At 35.0% G+C, this 18,778-nt stretch overlaps 1 protein-coding gene across 3 annotated transcripts in view; it reads left to right on the top strand.

Annotated features, from left to right (window-relative positions):
• Positions 1–234: 234 nt before the first annotated feature.
• The window catches only part of LOC148599050 (myosin-IIIb-like), a 36,848-nt gene continuing 18,304 nt past the window's right edge, over positions 235–18,778 (top strand). Inside the window, exons 1-15 of one of the 3 annotated variants that reach the window (XM_088559995.1) lie at positions 235–477; positions 5,022–5,227; positions 5,909–5,974; positions 8,336–8,474; positions 10,344–10,432; positions 10,833–10,947; positions 11,389–11,539; positions 13,504–13,621; positions 14,185–14,302; positions 14,912–14,983; positions 15,495–15,630; positions 16,993–17,215; positions 17,540–17,704; positions 18,050–18,195; positions 18,428–18,544. In XM_088559995.1, the coding sequence (XP_088416121.1) occupies positions 5,120–5,227; positions 5,909–5,974; positions 8,336–8,474; positions 10,344–10,432; positions 10,833–10,947; positions 11,389–11,539; positions 13,504–13,621; positions 14,185–14,302; positions 14,912–14,983; positions 15,495–15,630; positions 16,993–17,215; positions 17,540–17,704; positions 18,050–18,195; positions 18,428–18,544 (1,763 nt within the window). In that variant the 5' untranslated portion in view covers positions 235–477; positions 5,022–5,119. Of the gene's footprint in view, positions 478–1,930; positions 2,785–5,021; positions 5,228–5,908; positions 5,975–8,335; positions 8,475–10,343; positions 10,433–10,832; positions 10,948–11,388; positions 11,540–13,503; positions 13,622–14,184; positions 14,303–14,911; positions 14,984–15,494; positions 15,631–16,989; positions 17,216–17,539; positions 17,705–18,049; positions 18,196–18,427; positions 18,545–18,778 lie in introns of those variants that run through there. The other 2 variants (XM_088559993.1, XM_088559994.1) reach the window with 2 other exon arrangements.

Below are 18,778 nucleotides of genomic sequence, written 5' to 3' on the forward strand. Positions count from 1 at the left end.
AGACTTTAGCAAGATCATTACCCCTTTTAAAGACGTTTAAAGTATTGCAGAAAAAAAAAATTAACACCAAAGATCCGCTGGCGGTTAAGTCTGCCGGTGAATTCTTGAGTAAACTGATAGGTTTAAAATGTAACAAGTCGGAAGTAATTTAAAAATTAAATAAGTCCGAGGACAAAAGAAAAACGTGATGAATATAAACACCCACAAATAAACACAATCATCTGCTCTCAGTTTAAAACACCAGCGACTGAGTTCTGTATCCGGTTGCTATTATTTTCTTCCGAAATTGATTGCGTTGACACTTCGCTAACCATTCGGAAAGTTCACAATTTATGACGGGAGACTTGTTAAATGTATGAGATAGTATTTCTATGTATGATTTTAGTAGATACAGTCCACGTATTGTAACAGTATATAGATCAAGGGATATTTGATTAATACGGTGTTTTTGTTGCCGATCTATTGTTGAAGAATCAGGTAAGTTTGTTTAATAATGCATAAAAAAAACTTTCTATTATCTCTGATGTGTCTAATCTATTGACGCATTTTTAACCCGACACGTTGGATCTGTAAACGATTGAATATAAAAGGTATACACGTCTAACAATGTATTAAATGACCGGATTTTGTAGTGTCACCTTCATACGTGCTTACTAAACTTTATTGAACCACAACTGTTATTATTGAATCCTTTGTTGGATCTTTTCCTTTGACGATGTAATTATTTAGTTAACAATATTACGATCTTATTTTGAAGTTTTGACGGTCAAAATAGAACTATTTATACCAGGCGATATAGCCTTGAGCCATAGAACTATTTATACCAGGCGATATAGCCTTGAGCCATATACAGAGTATTAATTGTAGCGCAGTTCGATCCTGGTTGAAAATAGGAAGTTAGTTGCAATTACTTATAAGCTTCGTGGTAACTATTTCCAAATCCGTGTAAAGATTAATCAGGTGGAAAAATCCCTCTAAGTGATCAATTAGTAACTGTAAAGGGCAAGAAAAAATACCGTTTTTTTATGGCATTAAACAAGAGCTTATTTCTACTTGTATCAACAGAAACAGCACCAAAAGTAAACACTTTGGTAATCTTAAAGAGCTAAGTAAGTGCACAGTCCCCATAACTGTAAACAGTATGAATTCAGCCTTTGACCTTAGAAGCACTGAGAACCAGGTGTAGGAAGTTAAACCGGTAATACGGAATAAGGATCCTTACTTAAGCTTCGTATATTAAAGAAAAAAATGTCCATAGTCAGCAGCTAAAATCTTGAAAAAAAATTAATATTATGAAGGAAAAACTGTAAAACTGAAATCTCCCAAAATATAAAACATTCCAACTTCGTCCTTTTACAAGTTACACCCGACTCGTATTACTTCCATTCCTAGAACTACATGTGAGTACATGTAGCAAAACATCAGTTGTTCAGCCAGCTAATATTAGATTCAGCCTTATCTACACATGTACAATGTAACTTTGATTGGATCTGTGTTAACCACGGTGAGGCAGGACAAGCAAAATAAAAATTGGATTTTTAGACAATGTATGAAATATGGTGCTATTAACCGAAAGTTTTAAGGGAAAACAGAAAAATAGAGTCCTGAAATGTTAATTTCTCAAACGACAGTTAAACAGAAATTGTTGGGCAATGTCGTTGTGAGAGAACAATACAATGCTCAAAATATTTTACGAAGGGGCGAATTGTCAAAGTCTAACCAGTGTGGGCAAGGTCTTATCATGACAGACATAATTTAACAATGACGGGCAAGGTCTAACCATGGTGGGCAAGGTCTTATCATGACAGACATAATTTAACAATGACGGGCATGGTCTAACCATGGTGGGCAAGGTCTTATCATGACAGACAATATTTAACAATGACGGGCAAGGTCTAAGCATGGTGGGCAAGGTCTAACCATGATGGGCAAATACATTAAGTATATGCATTATTTGTTATTAAAAAATGGAAAAGATCACTTTACTTAACATGCGCTATTTTGGGTCGTATTTAAATTTATGGTTTACTCTTTCGCTCTAGTTAAATCACCGAGCATCAGAAAGGCAGGGCGTGGCCTAAAGTTAAATCACCGAGCATCAGAAAGGCAGAGCGTGGCCTAAAGTTAAATCACCGAGCATCAGAAAGGCAGTGCGTGGCCTAAAGTTAAATCACCGAGCATCAGAAAGGCAGAGCGTGGCCTAAAGTTAAATCACCGAGCATCAGAAAGGCAGTGCGTGGCCTAAAGTTCATGTTTTTGACTGTTAATAAATAAAATATCCGACACAATACGGTGTGGCTGGACAGCTAGTATTTGAACAGACACGACAGAAAGTTTACAACTACATGTAACTCATTTTCCTTTATGTTTTAACACACAATGTTTTGAATCTTATCAGATACGTTCAATACACTTGGCCCAGGAAGTGTTTAAGCAGACTTATCTATCGATTGGTGGACATTATTGATTTTGAAATACATGCACATGTAGTCTGGGTACAAATTTCACATTATTTTATTAATTTTACAAATGATCTGTTTCCGTATTTATTTTACTTTGATGATTCAAGCTTGTAAAATCTATATATAGTTTTACAATATTTAATATTTATTTATTTTGAAAAAATGAAAATAATACTGCCAAAATCACTATAGCATGTTATTTTAAAAAGACACCACAAATCACCTGTGTGCAAGTAGTAGCTGATTTTCATGCTCCGTTTGCAGTTAGCTGCAAGGTTGACATAACGGGACTAACTTGTGTTTTCAATTCGTTTTACTCAAGGTAAGCAGGTATATACTCTTCAAAGACTGATTTATTTTATTACTACTCTTTGTATCCATATTTAGTCGTACACTTTTGTAGATTGCCACTTTTAAGGTCTATAGTACCGTAGTTACAAATGTAGTTACATGTATGGAACAATGTGGACATGTACATATTGTTATAACAATGAAACTGGTAAGGTAACACTCTTACACAGGTAGAAACTCCCTCGCCTAGCATTTTTCTAAAAATCATAATATTTTGGATAGTTTGTTGCAGAGGAAAAATATGAAATATTAGATTAATACAGTTTTATAAGTGTCAACATTGGATTATGTCCGTCAACATTTCTCTCTACTATGATAACAGTAATACTTTAGTCACAGGCACTAGACGCGAATTTAACTTGACAGATTTAGGGTATATACAATGTAAATGCGCGAAATAATCCTTGTTGAGGAAGGAAAGATCCAGAGATCTGAAATGGATGAATCCAGAAAACAGGGACAGGCTATTAAATGCTCATTACTGCCCGAATTCTCCGTGAAATTAACACAGTTTTTCACTGAAAGCGACCTAAGAACCATTCATTAGATTAATTCGCCACTCGTCTGTCTTGTGCCTGAGTTTAGTATAATACACTTTACATCAGTGTACTAGGGTGAATGAAACAGAGAACAAGTCAGTCACGTTAGATTTCATTGAAATTTGTCATGTATACTGTCTTACTATGTGACCTTCTGAATAATCACGTGTCCTTTCAATAATATTAGTACCGGGTACTCTTTGGTACAGTAGTTAGATACTTTACCTTTGTACATGTGTGTCCATAATAAGTGCGTGTGACGTCCATGGAATTCTACTTAAGTTGAAAAGTGAATAATCTATTTAGAATGATCTGTTGTGAATGCGTTAACCTGCGTTCATGCTTACCCCCACTATCAAATATACCGGTGCACCTAGTCCATGTCCCCAGGTTTTCAGTTTTTTTTAGAGTTCACGTTGCTGTTTTTAATTCATTGACTCTCACAAACGACTTCTCTACACTGCTCATTTACTACAACAATTCATGTGTTTTTTTGTTTTTGTTTTTGTTTGTTTTGTTTTTGTTTTTGTTTTTTGTTTGTTTTGTTTTTATGCTCAATTTCATTACTGAGATAATATTTAGATTTCACTCCAGGGGTGGATATTCCTTTCTCTTTTTGCTCGTCGTATATTTCTAGTACCACTATTTTGATTGTCCTTAATCATATAATTTTTTTCTAAACCACCATCGTGGTTGATTTAGATCTGTGTACAGAGCTATAGGCTTCAAGGAGGAGGGGCAGACATGGAATGCATATACACAAACAAGCACATACGCTTATGTACACGCATTCAGAAAAATTGGGTTATAATTTCAAAACTAATAGAACATAATCAACTGTATAAAAGTATAACAGTTGTAATTTGTTTATATATAATCAAAGTGATACAGGGAAGATATGTAAACGTATAGAAAGGTCTGAAAAATTCATAACGATTTTAGAACTCAAATTTGCGATGCAAATGTTTGGTCGTTCCCTCCGAGGGACTCGAACTCGTACCGCTGTGATATCTATGGCAACAGTCCTTGTATTAATTTGATCCGATGGAGCAGTGTAGCGAATATAGTCGTCACATTCTGAGACGTTTGTATAATATTGATTTGTTGTGACATGCATCATTAATTTGATCCTCTATCATACATAATAACATCTAAATGAACTGTCCCGTACTACCATACATTGTGTACTAAGTTACTGCCCTAAATTAATCCTACGAGGAGGAATGACCCGGCCATCGAAAGCTATATTATATACAGCCTACCTGGCCGAGTGTTCTAGGGCGCTGGACTTTGTGCTGGCGGTGTTGCCATAGATGTCACAGCTGTACGAGTTCGAGTACCGCGGAGGGAACGACCAAAAATTTGCATCGCAAATTTGACAGTTCTAACATCGTTGGGAATATTTCAACCTTTCTATATATATATAAATTATATGGTGTTTAGTTATGAAAATAATATTTGGACATGTCGACTTTGAAAATACAATCTGTTTCATTTGTGAAGCATATTAGTGACAGTTAAATCAAAATGGCTTGAAAAAAAGATAAATGTTGCACTTTGATTCTTTCTATTTATAACATTATCTTTTAAAATTCTTATCTAAATAATAATTGAACACGTCTTGCTTGACAAAACACAAAATATAAACATGACGTGCTTTCTTCTTCAGGATTTTAGGTAGATGGGTATATCATCAAGTCTTTAAAAAAAAAGTCAAAAATGTGATGTTATTGTTACAATTGACGGCAATTCTTCTTTACCCTGACAATGTCGAAGTCCAAAGGTCATGTAGATGACCTTGCCACTCTTAATGACCTAGACGATCAGATAATTCTCCAAGAGTTGAAAAGAAGATACGAAAGGAATGAGATTTATGTAAGTATAATACTAATATGCTGAAAAAAGTAACAATTTGTTACTTGTGATTCAGTTATTTGTGAGTGGGACGTATGCATACTGTAAACAATACTGTGGAGGAAAGTAACAGACTCCGGGAAAATGATGAAATTATGATTAGTTACACGTTTACTCTATATAATTCTCACCTCGATCGTCTTGTTTTATTCGGCTTTTAATTCTTCATGTCTATCCGTAATTAAGTAACCTGGCTTCGCCCCGATTTACATGTAGTTCCAACGTGGCATTACATTTGTAAGTAGCTAGACTTCCATAGTAATTGGCTCACGGAGTGTGATCAGGCTAACATTGCTTGCATAATTACATTCTTAACTGGTTGATTTTGTAAGGTTTTTTATTATGTAATCAAGAATTTTATACCAAAATCGGTTGTACATAAATAAATGACTTCAGACTCGTTCGGTATTTTTACGATATGCAAAACATTGATTTGAAATAACATGTATACCTTTACCTTTCTACATTTAAATGCATTTTTAGATTTCTTAATCACATGAGCTTTCCGACACTTCATTTCCTGTAGCAATTCTAGCCATGTAATGTATAACAATTGCATGGCATAAATATGAACCATGTTATGATAAAATATAAACTGTTTCGTTGTTACTATTCAATGTATATTATACTGGTATATTCTAGACCTACATAGGAGACATATTGGTGTCTGTCAATCCGTACAACAATCTCAATATCTATGGAGAGCAGGTGAGAATTTGTTTACTTATGTGCCGAATGTCATAGTGCATGTCTATTAAAGCGGTAAAAAAAACATGAGAAAGAAAAACCTCGAATGTATTATTTCTTACTTCCGGCTTCTCAATATCATTGAAGGTCCTCGACATAGAGAACCGTATGACATAATCATTCGCGAATATTTTACAAAACTTACGGATCAATCTTAAACTAAATTAGCAACCTTAGCTTTAATTCTAAACCGATCAAAATTTTCAAATTTAAAAATTAAGTAATTAAAACGAACCACATTTTAAACCAAATCATTTAAAAGAACGAAATGAGAAACGTGCAAGAAAATCTTGATATGGAGTTGATTTTATACCACTACATGACTCGATAAAATAGTTGTATAGTTATTTATGTTAAAGAGTAATCAAGGGAACCAAGGTTATAGCGGTAATCAAAAGAATGTAATACAGGGGAAAAGACCAGACATGGATAACAGACAAACACAGCAAAGAACAAAAAGTAATTAAAATTATACATACAAAGTAACAAAAGCAAATGAGCAACTCGGATTCCACTAAAAACTGGGAGCATGGACCAGATGCACCGGTAGGGTAAGCGTCCTTTATATTGCATATCGATATTCGTTTGATCAGCGAGATAAAAAGGTAATATTTTTAGGATTATCAGTTTAAGTTTGTAGGTTAAAATGGTTCTATAAAATCTATGATAATGCAAAAATATAGTAAATTAAAAAGGAAACCACTGAACACCACTGAAAATCTGGCACCTTTCGGAATTTCTGGATCCACCATTGGCTAACATATACTGATCTTTGTTTACCTCAGTTTCAAATTAATACGCTGAATTAAAAAAAATAATAGTGAAATTTAATTCCGCGTATTGACATTTATACATAAAAACGACTCAAGCTCAGAACATACAAATTCTTTTAAAACCATACTTCAAATTGGTTATCTCATGGTGCCTAGCGCGTTTGCGTCGAGTGCAGGAGGCCTTGGTTTTCATTCCCGGTCTAGTCACGCCAAAGATTTTAAGAGTTGGTAGACACTGCTTCTCCACCAATCACGCTGTATATAGGAGATGCAGTGATGACTGGTTGGCGTAGAGTTAAAACAATGTGTCTGATTGGGGAGACATGGCTACCTGTGGGCAATCGTCTCTGTGTACACTAAGAATCTGGATCAGTGTGCCAGACTGCTCTAACCAGGGTCTGTTCGGTTGGTTATTTGTTCGGTCTCGAAATGCATGAAGCATAAGTCTTTTGACGTTTTAAACCACAGTCTATCAATCAGTCTTATTCTACAAGACGTTTTTCACTGAAGGTTTCCTTTTATCACTTCTGTTATTATATTTTAAAATTCCGTATTATTCATCGTTATTCACTTTACAATCTTGTGAAGTATAGATATTTGTTTGATTATTGACACTGTGAAGGAGGGTTTAAGTAAATATGCACGGCAGATAAATATTTATTGCAAGTTAAAAGGTCAGATCGTATCCTAATATTGTAATATGATAAGTTCGAACTTCCTTGTTAAATGCACCGTAAGCACTCACGAAGGAACTAGTTAATTAAGAACAGGGTTACACGACCTTAACTTCTACGGTATTTTCGGTGAAAAACAAAACAAAACAAAACAAAACAAAACAAAAAAACAATAAAACAAAACAAAACAAAACACACAAAAAAAAATAAAACAACATCAAAGCAATTACTTTGGATGAACAACAGTCCAGTCATTTTTCACCAAAAGCCGAATTTTACCCCTTAATTTTATTTTTATGGCTGATATTAAAGCTGGAGTTGTTGGGGATCATATTAGAACATAATATGCTTCTGTAAATGTCCAAGTTTCCAATTATTTCTTTAATTAACCGGCTGCTGAAGTTGTGGAATAACATGTAAAAAAATGTATGTAAAGGAGGACCCATTTTGTTGGAAGTTGTGTTACTTTTGTTCCAATTTTGATAAAACTGATCAAATACTAGTCTTGACTCTGCTCTGCTTTAGATCTTTGTGTCGAACCTCCTCTTTATGAAAGAGTAATCAAGGGAACCAAGCTTATAGCGGTAATCAAAAGAATGTAATCCAGGGACAAAGACCAGACATGGAAAACAGACATACAACAAAGAACATAAAGTAACTAAAATCATACATACAAAGTAACTAAAGCAAATGAGCAACTCGGACTCCACTAAAAACTGGACTAGGTGCACCGGTAGGGTAAGCGTCCTCTGCTTTGCTAGAAACACTCGCCGAGTTGTTCATAAAAGTCATATTCGGGGTATACGAAAGCGGAAAGGAAAACATTATTATATATTATGAGTTCATGTATATTAATTCTGATCTTTTTTTTACAGATTGGGCATGACTACAGCCAGATTAAGCTGCTCAGTGACAGGCCGCCACATATATATGCCGTGGCAACGAAGGCGTACAAGTCATTGATGAGAACCGGTACAAATCAGTGCATCCTAGTCAGTGGGGAATCTGGCGCAGGTAATGATTCAGTGCATCCTTGTCAGTGATGAATCTAGTGCAGGTAATGATTCAGTGCATCCTTGTCAGTGATGAATCTGGTGCAGGTAATGATTCAGTGCATCCTAGTTTGTGGTGCATCTGATGCATGTAATGATTCAGTGCATCATAGTCAGTGGTGAATCTGGTGCAGGTAATGAGTTAGTGTAATCTTGACAGGGATGAATCTTGAGCAGGTAATAATTCAGTGCATCCTTGTCAGTGATGAATCTGGTGCAGGTAATGATTCAGTGCATCCTAGTTTGTGGTGCATCTGATGCATGTAATGATTCAGTGCATCATAGTCAGTGTTTAATCTGGTGCAGGTAATGATTCAGTGTATTCTTGACAAGGATGAATCTTGAGCAGGTAATGATTCAGTGCATCCTAGTTTGTGGTGCATCTGACGCATGTAATGATTCAGTGCATCATAGTCAGTGGGGAATCTGGCGCAGATAATGATTCATTGTATTCTTGACAGGGATGAATCTTGCGCAGGTAATGATTCAATGCATCCTAGTTTGTGGTGCATCTGATGCATGTAATGATTCAGTGCATCATAGTCAGTGGTGAATCTGGCGCAGGTAATGATTAAGTATATTCTTGACAGGGATGAATCTTGAGCAGGTAATGATTCAGTGTATCTTTGTCAGTGATGAATCTGGTGTAGGTAATGATTCAGTACATCCTAATGTTTAATCTGAAGTAGGTTATGATTCAGAACCTCTAGTCAGTGATGAATCTGATGCATGTAATGATTCAGTACATCCTAGTCAGTTTTTAATCTGAAGTAAGTTATGATTCAGAACTTCTAGTCAATGATGAATTTGGAGTAGGTTATAATTAAGTGTATCTTTGTCATTAATGTATCTAGTGCATGTAAGGATTCAGTGTGTCCTGGTCAGTGGTTCAGTGTGTCCTGGTCAGTGGTTCAGTGTGTCCTGGTCTGTGATTCAGTGTGTCCTGGTCAGTGGTTCAGTGTGTCCTGGTCAGTGATTCAGTGTGTCCTGGTCAGTGGTTCAGTGTGTCCTGGTCAGTGATTCAGTGTGTCCTGGTCAGTGGTTCAGTGTGTCCTGGTCAGTGGTTCAGTGTGTCCTGGTCTGTGATTCAGTGTGTCCTGGTCAGTGGTTCAGTGTGTCCTGGTCAGTGATTCAGTTTGTCCTGGTCAGTGATTCAGTGTGTCCTGGTCAGTGGTAAATCAATAGTATATATAGTTAAATGTGTCTTGAGCAGGTTACGAATCATTGTTTCTAGTCAGTGGTGAATCTGGGACATGTGTTGATTCAGTGTATCCCGAATTCATCGTTAAAAATGCTGCAGCGAATAATGCAGTTTATCTGGGTAATTACGTAATGAAGCAGCGGTGACCAAGTAAAGTAAAAAAAAAATGTGTCGGTGAAGAATGCAAGGTAAAGATTCAGTACGGAAACAAAAAAGAGCAAACGGCATTTGTACATGTATATAATATAAAGGAGCAAACGGCATTTGTATATGATATAAAAGAGCAAACGGCATTTGTACATGTATATAATATAAAGGAGCAAACGGCATTTGGATATGATATAAAGGAGCAAACGGCAGTTATATATGATATAAAGGAGCAAACGGCATTTGTACATGTATATAAAATAAAGGAGCAAACGGCATTTCTATATTATATAAAGGAAAATAAAAACCAGGGCATTGTTTTTTATTCAAGCAATTGCAACGGTATATGAAATGCTTTTAATAAAGAAAAACATAAATTATAAAAGAAATAAAAAAAAACAAAAAACAAAACAAAAAACATTAAACAGGACGCTTCACTTCCATAGAAATACAAATTAAATATTTCATCACATTTCTTTGTAGGTAAAACCGAATCAGCGAAAATGATTGTTGCACAATTGGTGAGAGTTTCCAAATCATCAACATCAGATCTAGTTCAACAAATCAGAGAGGTAAACACGTTCTTGCTTCATTAAATCCCTGAATAAACCTGATTATATCAAACACGGAACTGCATAGATTTTTTCCCCTTTTTCCCATTCTCTTGTCTGTCAGTCCGCTTCTTTGTGTTAAAATATAATTTTCAAATGTGAACAATTATTGGAGATAAGAAGATGCACTGAATTGTATTTAATGAGTAGCTCATTATTAAATGTGTAAATTACAAGTTTCATATGTTTTTCGTCTGTTGTCCTATTTGTGTTCAGATCAATAGTTAGTACACGGACTGTCCCTCGTTTGTACCTTTGGTTTTGACACTACTTGCTACTTAAATCATACAGTTTGCTGACAGAAATTGCGAGTTTCTGCGTTAATACATATATTCATACTCATTCATATCTATTTTTTTAGGTTAATCCGTTACTAGAAGCATTTGGCAATGCTCATACAATCATGAACGACAACTCTAGCAGGTTTGGGAAGTTGATAGAAATCAAATTACTCAACACTGGTATTGTAGTTGGTGGTAAGTAACCAAAGACAATTCTTTAAAATGACTTAAATATGATATTTTGGCATTTTTAGCAGACAACTTAATTATATTTTATGGTACTTCATCTCTACAAAAGTTTGCGATCTCACATTAAAAAGTGAGCAGATGATCTGTAATTGGTTATTGATAGTGTTGTAAATAGATGGAGGGGATGGATTTTTATGCAAATAAAATGATTTGAATTTAGATTCTTTTTGTTTGAGGAGCGGTACTCATTATTCATTTGGTTTGCACTCTTGGAATTGTATCTATAGATAGATTTATATACAACTTCGAGCCTCTTAGGGACTCCATAGACGAATATATATTCTATTGTGTTCCATGGAGGGCTACAGCCCTAAATACTTTCATGAAATATATGTATGAATATATATGTGAGTTATAGAGGTTTTATCTTATCTTTTTTGCCTCTAGGAAAGGTAACTGAACACATGCTTGAGAAAAGCCGACTTGTACATACATCTGAACGAGAAAGAACTTTCCATATTTTCTATAGTTTGGTAGCCGGTCTGACTGAACGTGAAAAGCGGAGATACTTTCTCATGGAAAATCCAGAAGCTTACAGGTAAATATACATAGCATTACTTTCTAATGTCATATCCTTCCGAAACGCTCAACTTTCTCCATCATTTGTAATCCCGTGCAGGTCCGGGAGTTCAAAGAATAGGCCTGCAGCAGCGCTAAGCTTGTCGTTAAAGGCGACTAAATAGTGCTCAGATCCCTAGCCGGGGGCTAGGGCGCTCTTCCAACAGAGCAACTGGGATGTGTGCCCCAGGTGGTCGAATGGGGTACCCTTGGCGTGTTACATGCTGGGGTTGTCAGGCTATAATACGAAAAACCTGTCCGCAAACCATAGTGGTGCACCGTGTTGGGAAAGGTGCCACGTTCCTCGCAGGTTAAAAAACCCTACTGTGGTATTCTCCCGGAGTAGGAACCATAGGGCTCCGCCACAGGAGGCTAAACTGCCCGACCCTACCCACCTCTCCCTATTTCCAGTGGCAATCAAAATTTGTCGACCCCACTGTCCTTGTGTCCCATCCCTTTTTCATTTCATCATCATTCATGTTCATTTTATCATCCATTTCATGTTCATCGTCTTAATATAGCTGAAATATTGCTGCTCGGACGTTAAACCCCAACAAACAAACAAACCATCATTTGTATGCTATGTTTTCGTGTTTCCATGAACAAGATGGTGACAGAATGAAGCATCATACAAAGCTGTATAATATGAAGATATGTTCCTAATTTAGATTTTAATAGGGGTAATAGTGGAATGTGAAGATACATTGTATTTATTATTTAATAGTTTTGCTGATAAAAAAGAGAGAAAGAATCATGGCATCAAACGTAATCCACAAACAGTTGCAATTAATTTAAAAGTTTCTGGAATATTAAAACATTTTTTTCCTTATGGTGCTGGATAAGCTCACTAGTTTGGCTAAACATTCTCGTTATAATGGGTATGTTGAACGCTAAAATAATGATTATAAAAGACAATTAGCTATAAACAAAAATTGTAAGATATTCATATCTCCCTCCATAAATTGTTGTGTACATGACTTAAAATCTGTAAGTTACAAGTGTACATTTATAATGCACACAGTAGAACTACTTTAAAGAATGTACACATGACCCATCTTTTGAAAATTGTGTTTTTACTGCAGTTCTGTAAGGGACCATCTCGGTGACTTCATGATAGTGGGCTCTCCTTGATCGCTGGAGATCTCGCGGCTGTCATACATATAATTTGAAAGAAAATTGGTTAATGTAGCCACGTGTAAAATCACTGCTTTTCCGTGGCATATAATGTGAAGACTGGTTTGCTCTTATTCTAAATAATTTGTACAATTTGTGCCTCACTTGCTGTTGCTTTTGTTAACTATAGCTCATTAAATATCCAGTTCAGCTTGTCTGTATAAAACATGGCCAGTTCTACAGATGAATCCGTTCTCGTCCTGAAATACTTGTCGGTCAATATAACTACAATCAATCTGTTATTAGAGTAATAGGGTATTTATCTTATTCTATTTCAGATTGGTAGATGGTACGCCAGTATTTATCTTATTCTATTTCAGATTGGTAGATGGTACACCAGTATTTATCTTCTACCTTTTTCTGTGGCAGATTGGTAGATGGTACACCAGTATTTTTCTTCTACCTTTTTCTGTTGCAGATTGGTAGATGGTACACCAGTATTTATCTTGTACCTTGTTCTATTGAGGATTGGTAGATCCAGCTGCTGGTACACCAGTACTTTGTTCTATTCCAGATTAGTAGATCCAGCTGCTGGTACACCAGTTCCTTGTTTTATTCCAGATTGGTAGATCCATCTGATGGTACTCTAGTACCTTGTTTTATTCCAGATTGGTAGATATAGCTGCTGGTACACCAGTATTTTCCTTGTCTTGTTCTATTCCAGATTGATAGATCCAGCTGATGGTATACCAGTATTTACCTTGTTTTATTCCAGATTGGTAGATTCATCTGATGGTACACCAGTATTTACCTTGTCTTGTTCTTTTCCAGATTGGTAGATCCAGCTGATGGTACACCAGTATTTACCAGTAAGGAGGATTATAATAGATACAAAGACATGATGGATGACATAAAAAATACGTTTAAAGCAGTAGGATTTGATGACAGGGTAATTGCTTTGACTATGTTATGCTTTTCGATTATTTGAATTTTGAGAAAAATATCATTTCTAGTAAAGTATAAATAATAGTTGACTCCACTTGATAACTGATTGAATTTGAGTGTTGAACTTAAAGTCAAATTATTAATTTTGGTTGGAATAGATTTCTTTCATTCCATTCTTTACTTCTAATCTGTAGAGGTAACAGGTGTAAGGTTATCATGACTATAATTTCATGATTATTTTGTTTTCTAAAGCAAAATGCAAGAACAATTTTAATTAGTTTTAGTTAATCTGCGAGGAACTCATCTGCTGTTATCAGTAAGAAACTCATTTCAAAATTGTTGCTGAACTTACCATAAAAAAAAACCAAACAAACAAAACAAAACAAAAAAAAAAAAAACAAAAAAACCAAAAAAAACTATTGTTTTTTAAGTACCAACAGAAAACGAATGTATCACCCTGACATTGCAAACTGTTTGAGCGGTCGTCGTAAAAGCATTATTAATGCATATCAAAATGTTTGATTAAGCATATCAAATTCAACCCATTGACGACGACCTTTATTCCAGGATGTGGACCTTATTCTCGCCATCATGTCTGGTATACTACACTTGTGTAATATTGAGTTTGTACAGGAACCAGAGTATGGACAAGTTATCATTCTGAATGAACACGAAGTTGATGCCGGTATGAATGTTTTTCAACTAGAATATTTCGATGATAGTTTTTGTTTACATTATCGACACCAAAATGTCGAATCTAACAAATGTAGTAACCTACTTTTTCTGGACAAAATCGCGTCATCGAATTGATAGAATTAGGTCCAACTCAGTCTTCTTTTAATATTGTGTTTTAATATAAAAAATAGGGGATGTGATATGATTATCAATATGTCATCCACCAAATGTCAAGCAACGAACAGTTAAACGTATACCAGTACGATACGGCCTTCAATGATTGGTAAAGCCACTACCATAAAACAACCTGAAAAGGACCCAAAATAAATGAAGTGAAACTATTCATAAAAGACGAAAATCGACCATGTTTAATGTCAGTTACTGTTGGTATCATGGATGTGTACTATCTTCTCTGAGGTGTTTGACCCTTGATTACATTCTTTCGATTTCTGCTAGAATCTTGGTTCCCCTGACGACTCTCTCTTACACTCACTGCGAAATTTGTGAGGAAATGAATACAGTGGGAACAGTCAAAATAATTCCATTGAATGTTATATGATTACTTTTGTCTCAAATTTTTAACTTAAAAATTGAACATGAACGTTTTTAATTTAAACAGCTGCAGCACTACTGTCACTACAACCAGAAGATCTGGTCACCAAGCTTATAGCCAACACATCATGGATAAGAGGTGAGGTCATTTATATCTACATGAATATGATAAGTATACTTTTTATATTTTGCAACTTGAACCTTATATTTTATTTCATCTATTTATTGCAAAATAAACCTTTTAGAGGTTAGGCAAATAAACAACTTGTTAGTTCACTGTTTCTATATCTTCTACTTTGTTCTTTCTCGACAAATTTACTGATTTTTGTTTCAAATTTCAGACGAATAATACAGATGTCTCCCTTGTTTTAACTCTAATTTATGTTACACGTAATATTTGTTGGTAAGACATATTTTTACTGTGCGTGTAAAGATGGATAAGGACCAACCCCCGGCACAAGGAAAAAATATGAAAATTTGAGATATCTGTTTGTTGCGTCGTATGTTTCCAAGACTTTGATGGGAGTTAGTTTTGAGTATAACGAATTATCTTAGCAAAATGTTTAATTTCAGTTTTTTGTCCCAGTTTTCTTTCTTGTTAGCAAACAGTTAAGATGTTCCTCAAAATGACAATCATTAATGTCTTATAGGTGAAAGAATTGTAAAAATTAAATCAGTATCCGAAGCCTGTGACGGTAGAGATGCTTTGGCGAAGACAATCTACAGCCGTGTGTTTTCTTGGATGATACAACAGATCAATCTAATGTTACACGTGGAATACGACAGGTAGGACATGGACAATGAACTGTTTGAGGACTTTATTTATATTTCCTGGGTGAATCGAGGGTTTGTTTTGTGTTGTAGAAGTAAATTCATTTATCAATAGACCCTTCTGTGCTAACGCTGAGGTAGTCGATGAGCATGTCTAGAGCACGCTCAATATACACTTCCGCGAGGAAAATTCTTTTGTTCTGCCTGACGGAAATGTATATTGAGCATGTTCACCTCAAAATGGTCTGTTATAAATATAAATATGTTTTTTTTTCGACGCAGTCGATATTGCGTTCGCTTTGGCATGACGTGACACCCGTAATACTTAACTGTTGTAACGTAACCGATGGAGTTTACAACATCTCATTTCATTGGATAAAAGTGATGGCAACCATGAAATTCAAGGTCCACGAGATGAATATTTTCTGGAATATTTTCAATCAAAAACAGTCAATGAATTTCACTTCTTGAATAATTGTAAAAAGTTCACTTGTTGAACCAATTAAATAAGTCATTAGATATAGAAACATGATACAGTGATCACACAGTTTACCAAATCACAAGTTTTGTTATTGACGCTTGTATGAAGGAGTTTCAGTGATAGTTAATAACATACTACATAATATTTAAATTATTAATGGGGTAAAGTAGTATCATTATCTATTACATTATCGAATATAATATTTTATTAAGATGACTGACAAAGCGAGAAAATGCTTTGGCTATCTTTTTGTAAAGACAATACATGTACTTGTTATTATTGATATGAAGATATAATTTAATCTATTGTTACGATAATATCCATATTCTGGTCGACTATTGGCTTGGTGAGGGAGTACATAAGAATTTATGATTTTTTTATGAAAATACTTATAACCCTGCCGCATTTTTTGCGCCTGTCTCTGGCCTTTGTATGCCTTGTTTCGTTTTCACCTTCAGTTTATTTTTTTTTTATGTTACTTGAGTATATAGTGGCACCTCTTTCACCGTACCTGTGTATAATGGTGTATTGGGGGCCACCTGCAGCCTGCCCTGTGGTGTGAGGCTTTCCTTGTCGTTCATTGAAGACCAATGGGTGGCCTTGAGCTGATATTTTCATCCCGATTGGAATTGTTGTCTCTATATCGATTCTCGTTATATGTATTTAATAACTGAAATTTGTTGACCTAAAACATTTGTATAAAAAGCACGACACACATAAGTTACACAGTGTTGATGCTGTTGTTACTGCTTGGAACTCTATACCATTAAAGTCAGAATTGCACATTAAAGCAGTTTTATACCACAGGTAAATACGTTAAATTATACCATGCTCAGAATGTTAACAGCAAAGAATACTGTGAATCGTATGTTAATCCGGATTTTACGTTTCAGAAGACATCCTATGGGAACCATTAGCATACTGGATATGGCAGGATTTGAAAACTTTCCAGTGAATAGCTTCGAACAGTTGTGTATAAATGTTGCTAATGAACAAATTCAAAATTATTTTAATCAACATGTGTTCATGACTGAAATGAAATCTTATGAAGAGGAAGGCATTAAACCACCTAAATTAAAATTCACAAATAATAGAGATATTCTGGATTTGTTTTTACAGGTAAATACAATGTTACCATGTTATAATCAGCATTTAATGATATCATTCAACCCCAAGTAGTGTCAGCAATTTTTAGCCATCTTCACATTGGCTGCTCCTCATCCAAGGATAAATTGTTAGTCACTGTGACAGTACACTTTCTAATTATTTAGTCAGTTTTTGACAACTTATATAAGAGTTAATAATAAAATTGTTTTTGGCTTTTTTTTTCGGTATATGATTATTTCACAACCATTGAAACTGCCATAAAATGATTCAAAGGTTCATTTATAATGGGCACTGGAAAACATTATATTTAAAACATGATCTTGTTTAATACTCTAGAGACCTGGGGGTATATTTGCGTTGCTTGAAGACGACTGTCGCCTCTCTACGTCAATTGATATCAGTTTTGTTGAGAAAATGAACAGGAACTTTGGAAAACATCATCATTTTAAGAAGTCAAAGTCCAAGGACCCTGTTTTTACAATATTACATTTTGCTGGACAGGTATGTATAAATGTATTGTGAATACTTTGTGTAATGTGTACTGATATGAATGATGTGTCTAATGTTCTTTGTCATTCTTTAAGGTTTACTGTATATAATTACCCAGTTAACACTATCAGCTGTTGACTGATATATAATTACCCAGTTAACACTATCAGCTGTTAACTGATATCCTGGGTGTTTGAATAATGTATCTGTTGACAATGTCACTGTCTCGGTGTGATCATCTACTTATTTTCTGTAATACTTTAACAACGAAAACAAGTTTCTGTTTACCTAAAGAACAATAACTCAGTATTCAATCAGACTGACATAGCTGTATTGCATGGCTGTTTTGAATTGCAGGTGACCTATCGAGCAGAAGGATTTATCGAAAAGAACCGAGATCAGCTCGGAACAAACTTTCAGAGTCTGATGGAGAACAGTCAGAATCGATTGTTGACAGAACTGTTTGTTCAACAATTAACAGATACCGGAAGTCTGAGGAAAGGGTGAGCTAATTTATGTCGTTATTTTGTGGTCAAGACAAAATCTTGTTTACGAATGTGCAACATGATTACCTTGTTAATAAGAAGTATGGGTTGTTTTAGATTCTGTTTTTTATTTAATTTAAATAGTTTTATCAATTTACTTTAAATTTCATTTTTACTATGCTTTCCACCATTTAGACGTTTTAAAAGGAATAAGCACATCTATTTACCTCTATTCTTCATTGGCTTTTAGAGATACTCTGCATAGAAATCAACAGTGGAATGTTCCAGAATGGCAAATGCCAAATCGGCCTCCATTTGATCCTGGTGACAGTTTATCTAGGCGTGCTGGACGGGAGCTGAATAAAAGGTTTGTTTTAAAGACGATGTTGTGACAAATAAGTAAGATGAAGTAATATTTAACAGATTAGCAGAAATCATTAGATGATAACGATCAATATGATACATGGTAGTAAAATGTTTGTGTTTTAAGAAATATTTAGAGTACCCGGCAAACATTTTGATAGATTTACGTTTGTAAATCACATCTATTTAGTTCAGTGACTAATCTATGAATAACAAAAAAAAAAAACTCCTTAGGGAT

Source organism: Perna viridis, chromosome 14, assembly GCF_037379345.1.
Source record: "Perna viridis isolate PV_CMFRI_1.1 ecotype Kerala chromosome 14, ASM3737934v1, whole genome shotgun sequence".
Taxonomy (NCBI): Eukaryota; Metazoa; Mollusca; class Bivalvia; order Mytilida; family Mytilidae; genus Perna; species Perna viridis.